Here is a 9,470-nt window from a genome sequence, read left to right as displayed (position 1 = left end):
GCCAAGGGGCAGCAGCAGGAAGAGACTCCCCCATGGGCTGGGCAGTGACAATAGGGGGCTGGGCAGCAGACGACTTCCCCACAGGCCGAGGGCCAGGGGGCTCCCTCGTGGACTGGGCAGGGGGCTGCCCCACAGGCCAAGGGGCAGAGGGATCCCTCGTAGGCTGGGCAGGGGGCTCCCTCGTGGGCTGGGCAGGGGGCTGACCCACAGGCCAGGCAGTGGTTGACTCCCCCACGGTCCGGGCGGTGGCAATAGGGGGCTGCCCTACAGGCCAAGGGGCAGGGGGCTGCCCTCCAGGCCAGGCAGTGGCTGACTCCCCCACGGTCTGGGTGGTGGCAATAGGGGGCTGCCCTACAGGCTGGAGGGCAGGTGACTTGCCCACAGGCCGGCTCTGCCTCCTGGGATCAGATGCCCGGCCGGAGGGCTGTGCTCCACACTGCGGGGTCTGGGCTGGCACCTCATGCTTGGCAGCAGCGGTCGCCTGGCTGGCCAGCACTGGCTTCGCTGGCTGTACTGTGAAAGCTGAAGGCTCTTGGCAGCTCGGTGCCAGGGCGGCTGGGTTACTTGGGAAGGGGTTTGCCCCTGGGCTGTGCAGAGCGGCACCTGGATCGCTGTACACCATGGGAGGTGGCAGGGGGATCCCGGGCCAGTAGGGCGGCTGGAGGCACAGGGGCCAGCCCAGGGGGGGACACGGGGCGCCTGGGCCGAACGGAGGGAGTGGCAGGGCAGGGGGGGGCCAGGCCATAGCTGGCGGGGGCAGGCCAGGCACCAGGTGAAAGGTATTGGGTGACCCGCCAGCGGCCGGTGGCAGAGGCAGACTGGGGTAGCCGGCAGGTGGAGGCCCAAAGCAAGGCCAGGAAGGCACCGGTGGGTAGACGCCATAGGGTGCCGGGGAGGCCTGCGGCGTTACTGCACCAGCAGACCCCAGGGCCGGTGGAGGGACAGGCAGCTGTAGCCCTGGGGGCACTGGAGCCGGCTCGGGCTGGGGGGGCCCTGCAGGTGCCTTTCTGGCCAGAGGAGGGGTGGCAGGGGGGCTGGCAGGTGTCTCCGGGCCCCTCTGGGAGCTGGGCGTCTCCACGGGCTGAGCAGGTTGCGAGGGCGGGGGGCGGACGGCCGCCATTAGGCACGGGATCTCGGCCAGCTCCGTAGGGGGCTCGGGGACGATGGGCCACTTGCTTGCTGCCTGCTTCTCCCCCTCCTTCCCATCAGCCCTGCTGGGCTGGCGGCGCAGCATCCGCAGCCGGTACTCGGTCAAGCTGAGCGCCTTGGGCTTGGATGGCCAGCCAGCAGCCTCGGCCCCAGCCCGCTCCGCTTCCTGCGGGCTCTGGGGAGCCTCCCCCTCAGCACTGAGGTCCTGGTGTGGGGGGGTGCTCCCTTTGGGGGGGGCAGGCTGGCTCTCCTCACTGCACCCAGGAGCTACCTCTCCCTGCGCCCCGGGGCTGTGCACGGCCTGCTCCAAGGGCCTGGATGTCTCGGCACTCTGCCCAGCTGGCTGCGTGTTGGTCTTCTCCGCCTCCAGCTCCTTCTGCATCGCAGCGTGCCCCTTCCTCTGCAGGCCGCCCCCAGCTGCTGCTGCCCTAGGCCTCCCTCTGGCAAACTGCAGCTCCATCTGCCCTTCCTTCTTGGCCTGGTCCAGTTGCTTTTCCAGGAAGGTGGACACTTGCACAGAGGGCCGGGCTGCCCAGCTGGGGGAGCGCTGGGACGCTGGCGGCTGCACCGTGGACGTAGAACGGAACCTGCACACCACGCAGTCCCCATCTGGCTTGGCCTGGCCCTTCTGCGATTCCTCCCTTTTCTTTTTCCGACTTTTCCTGGCCCTCTCGCGCCCTCGGCCCTTTTCGGTGCCCTGGTGCTTCCCACCCACTGGCGCCTCCGTGCTGTGCCGGGAGCTTCTCTCCAGATCCCGGTCTCTTTGCCTCACCTCATCCTTCGCTTCGGGGTCAATCCCCTGGGGTGACTCTCTTGCCTGGGTTGGGCTGGGAGGCTCTTCTTGGGGGGCCCTGATGGGGCCCCCAGTCTCGCACCCCTGGGCAGGCATTCCCACTGGCACCACACCATGCATCAGCAACGGCTCCAGAGCACCACCCCTCTCACCAGGCAGGCAACCACTGGCTCCTTCCCCTTCAGCTGGGAGCTGGGCTCCTGGGCCCAGCTGCTGCAGGACCACAGGGATCTCCAGGCTCTCGCCTTCGCCCGGCACAATCTCCAGCAGGAGCGGGCCGGATAAGAACTCCTTTGCCACCGGCTCGCTCGCAGGGTCCAGGCACACGGTGAGCGTGGGCAGGCAGTACGGGTGCATGGACTTCACCAGCTCACTAAGGGACCCGGCCCCCGTGCTAATGATGCAGGGAGTGTCAGTGTCTTCCAGCCACACCGCCTCCTCACCCCCAGCCTCAGCGCACAAATCCATGGGGCTCTCCCGCAGACCCCCTGTCGCTGCCATGCCGCCGTGCTGTCCAGGGCTAGCAGTGTCCTCCTCCTCCTCCCCATCGCTGCGCTGCGGGAGGGGCTGGGGCCTGGGGAGCTTCCGCTCCGTCCAGGGCACTCTGCTGGGGCGCAGCTTTGGTGCTGTCGGCTCTTCAAGGCAGCTCAGTGGACGGTTCCAGGGCAGATCCACCGGGCCCGTCTCCACCTGGCAGGGACAGGGGAAGAGGCAGGTGATGGCGCTGCCCCCCCGAGGCAGAGCAGTGCACCTCACATAACCTAGGAGGTGACTTCCAGTGGGCTCAGCCGCCCCTGCTAGCAGCCAGAGCAACGCCCTCTCCTCGTGAGGCGCATGGACTGGCAGGGACCAGCCCCAAACTGCACACTTTGAGCCCCACTGATTTACAACAGCCCCACACGGCTGCTGCCCCACCTGCACCCTGACAGACTCCCAAGTTACGCCAACCCTCACTGCCCAGGAGTTTGCCGCCTGGCAGAGAGCATTCTCCACGCTGCAGGAGACAAGGGCTCAAGGATTTCGTCACTCTGCAGCCCAAGGGGCAGCCTACCAGCACCGGCAGTGCTGGGGTTCCGACTGGCCAGGTCTGCGGAGAGGCTCGGTAACTGCCTGGCCCGGCCCAGCCTGGCGCTGCTCCCAGCTCTGCAGAACCATGCCAGCGGGAGGGGCAAGGGCTGGCTACAAGCATGAAGATGCAAGTCCTGGCGCTGCCCTGCTTAGCCGGCCGAGCCACGCCCAGATTCTGCCCCTCCCCAGCTCCGCAGCAGCCCAGAAACCAGGGAGATATTGGAGCGCAGGCAAGGGCCAGCAGGAGTCACCCTGCACATCCGGCGACTCCCCACTACCCAGGACAGCCGATCCTGCTGCTGGCTTCCCTAAGCACCCGTGGTTGCCCCAGCCTCAGGCTCTCGCCGATGAGCTGCCCTCTCACCTTGCCGATGGCAGCTGGGCTGCTGAGGCCCCACGGATCTTCTAGGGCAGGAACTCTGCACTCAGGGGAGGCCCGGGACAAGCTGAGAAACTTCTGAAACTGATGGGTAGAAAGCAGAACGAGAAGGTGGAAAACACACACCTGCCAGTCGGAGCCGAGCCGGGTGTGGGGTGAAGCTGCATGGCCATCAGCCTTCCCACACCAGCCTCTCCCTCCTCACCACGTGCCCAGCATGGCAACTGCCCCCCCAACTCCAGGATACACCCCAGCCACTGCAGGATCCCAGAGCTGGAATCTAATGCCCAGCTCGCCAAAGCATGAACAGACCGAGCCACCCACATGCCATGGTGGGATGCGCAGGCCGCGTCACTTTGAGCGCCTCTGCTGGTCTGTCGCCAACAGCAAACTCAGGCTTGTCCCACCCCCACCCCTGCGCCCCTTGGTTTCCCCCAGGGCAGTTCCTAGACCTCACTTCAGAGGCAGCTCAGCTGGTGATGCAGGTGACCGCCAGGGGGCACCCTGCAGTGATTCCACCAGTCACCAGCACAGCTCAGGGATGGGGGGGTTTCCATTTCAGTGGCATCGGGATCTGGAGCCTCCTTTCCCAGAGCCCCGAAGGGGGAGCCGAGCAGCCCCAGAGGCAGGCGGGTTACCGAGTCTATGCGTGTGCTGTGCACGGTCTGGCTGCTGCCACTGGCCAGGGGCTAAGGACAGCAGAAGTGCCCAGTCTAGGCACCTCCAGCGAAGGGCGGCTACGACGGGCAGAGAGCAGCTCGTACCGAAGAACATTCGCGTTCCCGGGGCAGTGCCAGCAATTCGGAGTCCAAGGTGGTGTCAAACGGAGACAGGGTCTCGTCGTCCGTGCTGTCCAGGATCTCGGTGATGGCCGTCAGCAGGGACAGCTCGTTTGGAGCATCCAGGCAGGTCTTGTTCTGGTGAAAGGAGGAGGCCTTCGCATCAGGGGCACAGCCAGACACCAACCCGCCCTGCCACTCTCATGACATGCTCTAGCCACTCGACGTCTTCCCCTCCCTTCACACCTGTCCCTTGTCAGCAACATGGAGTCTCAGATATGTGGGTGCCCACTGAAGGGGGCTCTGCCTCTGCCCCAAATGTCCTCGGAGCAGGGCCCTGCTAGGGAGGTGCCCCCAGGACTGGAACGCTCCTGTTACCGGCACGGCGCTTGGCTCAGAACCGAGGCAGGGAGGTGCCAGAGACACACAGCCCAGGATTAGCACTGCCGTGAGGTTGAGGCAAGGAAATTAGGAGCAGGCTAGCTCACTTGGGGCCAGCAGAGGTCCTTGGCAAAGAGAGAAGAAAAGGAGGGGAAGAGGAACAATAGGAGCGAGCTCGATCAGGGACTGAGTCCTGGCGCTGCCCTCATGCCCAGCGAAGCAGGGCAGCGTCCAGCAGGGAAAGCAGCAAACAGAGGGGCCAAAGCAGGCAAGGGACGGAGATTCCCAGACCTGCGCCCCACCCTCACGGTCGCGGGACTGGAGACGCCCCAGGCAGCTTTGGATCTCGCCTCCAGAAGGCCACAGCCCGGCTGTGTCCCCTGCCTCTCTGTGGGCAGCCCATTACCTCGGTCAGGGTGCCGAAGTCCTCAATGATAGAGATCACGGATGAGTCCAGGTAGCTCTGCATCGTTCCCAGGATCCCTTCGGCCTCCAGGATGGCATCGCTGCAGGCGGGAACCAAGTGCAGGCTCAGCTCATCTTCCTCCAGAGAGAAGCACTAGAAAGGGGCAAGGAGACAGGTTGCGGTGGAGAAGCCAGTGCTCACTGGGCTACAGCCCCCATTCTGTTCTGCACAACAGGGTCTATCATATCCTGCCTTAATCGCCTCTTTTCCAAGCTGAGAAGTCCCAGACTACTTAATCTCTCCTCATACAGCGGCCGTTCCATACCCCTAATCATTTTTGTTGTCTTTTTCTGTACCTTTTCTAATTCCAATATACCTTTTTTGAGATAGGGTGACCACATCTGCCTGCAGTATTGAAGATGTGGGCATCCCATGGATTTATACAGAGGCAATACGATATTTTCTGTCTTCTTATCTCACCCTTTCTTAATGATTCCCAACATTCTGTTCGCTTTTTTGACAGCCGCTGCACCTTGAGTGGATGTTTTCAGAAAACTACCCACAATGACTCCAAAATCTCTTTCTTGAGTGATAACAGTTAATTTAGACCCCACCATTTTATATGTATAGTTCGGATTATGTTTTCCAATGTGCATTACTTCGCATTTATCAACATTCAATTTTATCTGCGAAATTTCATCTGGGACAACTAGGGTCCCGGGGCGCTGTGCTAAGAAAATACAAGTCAGCTGGCTTCAGGGCTCTATTTGCCACTTAGCCTCCTAGCCCTTGGAGAGGGAGGTGTCACGTTCTCAGACTTCCCTCCACAACCATGCAGGCCAGAAATTTTTTTTTTTTTCAATGAAAGAGGAGATAGACTGTCTGAATCACCAGGCTCCAGGAGCTGGGGCTTTAAGAGCACCACCAAGTATTGCGAAGCTCATGATACAGTTGAGAGTTGACAACCCTGAAGCCCCAGCATCCATCAGCCAAGGAGAAGCACTTCAGCCCACTGCTGCTCCTTTAAATGATGAGCAGTGAAACAGCACTGAGTTGTTGTTCACAATAGGTTTCAGAGTTAACATGGGTCGTGAGCATGCAGTGAAGAATTACAGCTTAGAGGACTAGTTTACCAGGAGACTTAGCACAACAGGGTCACAGGGATGTTGGACTAAGTCCCCCTGGGCCAACCCCCCAACTAGCAATGAAACTGCAGAGGGAACACCACATGCTGGGATCTGGCCAGGAGACCAGAGTCCACCCCAAATCCTTGGGCAAGGGGGACAGAAGTCCCAAGAGACCTAACCCTTCTCCCCAATGCACATACCACTCGGCACCTTGGGTTAAGGTTTAGCAAACCCCACAGGTTTTATGTACTTGGTTTAATGTAGCCACCGTGCCCATGTGAGTCATGGCTTGGGGCAGAAATGCCCCCAGGCATCAGTGGCCTCGGGGGGGAGAGGGGTAAAGTCACTCCCTGCATCCTCCTCCTCTTGCAGGGAAGGGTGTGGGTACACTACAACCTTCCAGCGGCATAGCTCCAGTGCTCCGGCTGTGCCACTGACGCTTTCTACATTGACACAAGAGGTTTATCCATCGATGTACTTAGCCCTTCTCTCTGAGAGGCCTAGCTAGCCAGCTCCATCTACACAGGGTTAGAGCAACATAACCATGGCACACGAGGCGTGTAATTATTCAAAGCCCTGAGTGACGTACCTAGGTCGATTCCATTTGTGAGGCCCAGGACGCAGTGCTGCGGAGCCCTTACACTGGCCTGGTATAACCTGGTTACTCTGATGCCTGTGTGAACAAGGAGTGTGCAGATTGGAGCGCTGAGTGATTTGCAGAGGTCTCCAGTGTCCTGGAACTCCAGTCTGAACAGGCACGCCCCCCAAGATAAACAGGGCAACTCTTGCCTCTCAGCGCTGTTGAGACTCAAGAAGGCACCATCCCCTGGGGGGCACTTTCAGCAAGTTTTCTTGGCCCCCAGAAGGGCTATGAATTTAAGCCCCATTTTTCCAATCTGTGCCCCTGAAGTTCTGCTGCTACTTAAAGGTGACCCCCGACTCTGGCTGGAGTCGCTGGGGGCATCAGCAGCTCATCTCCACCTCTGGCCTAGGAGCTGAACTTAGAAATCCAGGCTCAGGCATCTTACACTGAAAGCTTCAGTTCTGCAGTTAAACACCATGGGAAGGGGTTGGAATCCATGTCACATGACCAGCTCCTCCATCAGGACAGCGTGAAGAACTTCTATGCTGCCAAAAGCAAATTCCCCAGGCCACTGCTGCTGTGGGACCTGATCGTTTCTCGAATGCTGAAGCATCAATATTGTCGAGGAAAAGGCCCCTACAAAGTGAACTAAAGACAGAGCTGTTGTGATCTGCAGCTTGTTTGCGCTGAATTGCGTGACACAGGCTGCAGAGCTGGGTTCTGTACAGGAATGAGATCACTCTCTGCTCTCATGCAGAAGACAAGTGTTGGTATAAATTATGCTGCCATGATTCATTCTCTCGCATTACTCCATTACACAGTGAGAAAGTAACATGTAAAACCCAGCGTAACCCCACGCACAGCATTCCCCTCCAGAGCCCAGGCCACTCCATTTCAGAAGAGAGTCTCTGGTGAATCATTCTGGAGATATCAGGAATGATCAAATGCGCTGGGACGCATGCAGTGCTAACACGCCCAGTAACCCAGCAGCTACTGCAGAGCCTGGAGTCAGTGGTAACAAGCAGGCGCATCTCATCCCAGGGTGGAGCCACGCGGTTGAGCAGGAGTTCGCAGGAGTCAGAATCGCTGCCATCAGACCAGTCACCAGCTCATACAGCGTCTGCATTTGCAGTCCAGTTCATGAGGAACCCCGCCCTGATGCTTCGCTATTGCAGCATCCAGGCCACTTCACTGTTACAAACGTGTCACAATAAAAAGACGCTTTCAGAAGTTTAACCAGGGTTAGAAAAATCGATTTCCCGTGGGAGGGGAGAGCGCCTCCTGCAAGTCTGAGAAGCCCAACACCCACATGGGAACATATCAGCGGTCTGTCTAGATGTGCGTGGCCAGCACTGGATGCTTCAAAGAAAGGGGTCAATTCTCCTGCATCACCTCACTGTGAGGTGCTATGGCTCGGAGGAAAGACTCACCCTGGTGCAGAGGTTACCCCCAGAGCCTTTGCTCGTACAGTGTCCCAGCCCCTGCTGGTGGGGCAAAATGTCAAGCTGTCTTCAGAGAACTTACTGACTTGTTTGCCTCAGTATCCTGCAGCAATGAGTTCCACAGGTTGGAGGAATCATTGGCTAATGAGACCATGTTCCCCAAAAGATTCCCTTAGAGCCATTTTAAATGTGGTGCTTTTTCAATTCTTTCCACCTCCTCCTGTTCACAGATCACAGACAGGGTCACAGTTCATCCCCACAAGGGTGCTACCCCACTCATGGAGTTACAGCTCTTTTACTGCCTTGACTCTTCCCCTCCTCGAACCCCAGCACCTAACTGGGTTTTGTTGCGTCCTCTAGGACCTCCCTCCCTCCCCAGAGTGGGGGCACCAAAGCAGACAGAAACACTGCAGCTCGAGCATTTGAGGTGGCTGCAGCCGGGCTCCCAGGCTCCGGAAGGGACCATTCAAAGACACTTTCCTTTGCTGTGCCCAGGCAGCCCCCGAGCTCTCTGGGCCCTGGACATCGGCCCTCGTTAGAAATGCAAGCTGTGAGCCCACGTGGTCACTGGTAGCAGGAAGGGGCATTTGCCAGCAGCCCCATTCGTGGGTGAGCAAGAGGAGGAATCGCCGCCCTCACGGCTGCTAGCGAGGGCTCTCAGCGGCAGGTGCAGACCAGCAGAAGCAGAGAATCAAGTCTCCCACTGAAACCCAAAGGAGCCTCTATGGAGCTGTGCGGAGGCCACCTGGCTCCACAGGCACACAGTGTGCTGGGATGCAGGTCCCACCTCTGTACTGAAGCGCATCCATCTGCTTCACTTCAAGCCTGCTAGGCACAAAGTCCGATCTCCTGATGAGCTGCCAGCCTGGCCTTGCCTGGGCAAAGCTGGCCACCCTTGAATGGAAGGTTCCCAGCGGACAAACATCTCTCAGAGGGGCCGCAAGGTTTCCAAAGGCACATTGGCACCACCACCAGTGCAAGCTGACTGGGCCCCGGCTGCTGGACCAGAGAACCTGGCCCATCCTAGGGCTCTAGAGCAGGACAGGCCCCGGGGGCAGGTCTTAGCAATGGCCGGAACAGGCTCAAAAGCAGCCAGGAAACAAGTTTTCCACACAACTTGCATGAAAGCTCCTCTCCCCAGACAGCCCCAATCCTGGCATATCTGAAGTCACTGTGCTTTGTGTTAGCAGAAAGAGGATCCGAATACAAAGATGTGACATCACATAGCAAATACTTGGGAGGGTTCTTACATTTAATTTTGCCTCGATCACCGAACGCCTCCAGGACAGCTCCCTGTCTAGTCAGCTAAACTCCCACACAACTCAAGCTACAGCCATGCTTCCACGAGGCAAGAGCTGCTGCC

At 59.4% G+C, this 9,470-nt stretch overlaps 1 protein-coding gene across 1 annotated transcript in view; it reads right to left on the bottom strand.

The window, feature by feature from the left end:
* The window catches only part of PPRC1 (PPARG related coactivator 1), a 17,807-nt gene extending 8,543 nt beyond the window's left edge, over positions 1–9,264 (bottom strand). Inside the window, exons 1-5 of the mRNA XM_075073043.1 lie at positions 8,895–9,264; positions 4,956–5,108; positions 4,154–4,306; positions 3,375–3,473; positions 3–2,632 (exon numbers count right to left, since the gene is read on the bottom strand). Of these exons, the coding sequence (XP_074929144.1) occupies positions 3–2,632; positions 3,375–3,473; positions 4,154–4,306; positions 4,956–5,108; positions 8,895–8,912 (3,053 nt within the window). The 5' untranslated portion in view covers positions 8,913–9,264. The remainder of the gene's footprint in view (positions 1–2; positions 2,633–3,374; positions 3,474–4,153; positions 4,307–4,955; positions 5,109–8,894) is intronic.
* Positions 9,265–9,470: the final 206 nt, after the last annotated feature.

The sequence above is a fragment of the Chelonoidis abingdonii genome, chromosome 16 (genome assembly GCF_003597395.2).
Source record: "Chelonoidis abingdonii isolate Lonesome George chromosome 16, CheloAbing_2.0, whole genome shotgun sequence".
In the NCBI taxonomy this organism is placed as follows: domain Eukaryota; kingdom Metazoa; phylum Chordata; order Testudines; family Testudinidae; genus Chelonoidis; species Chelonoidis abingdonii.
Note: the sequence above shows the minus strand (reverse complement) of the source record. Positions and strands in the feature narration are given on the sequence as shown.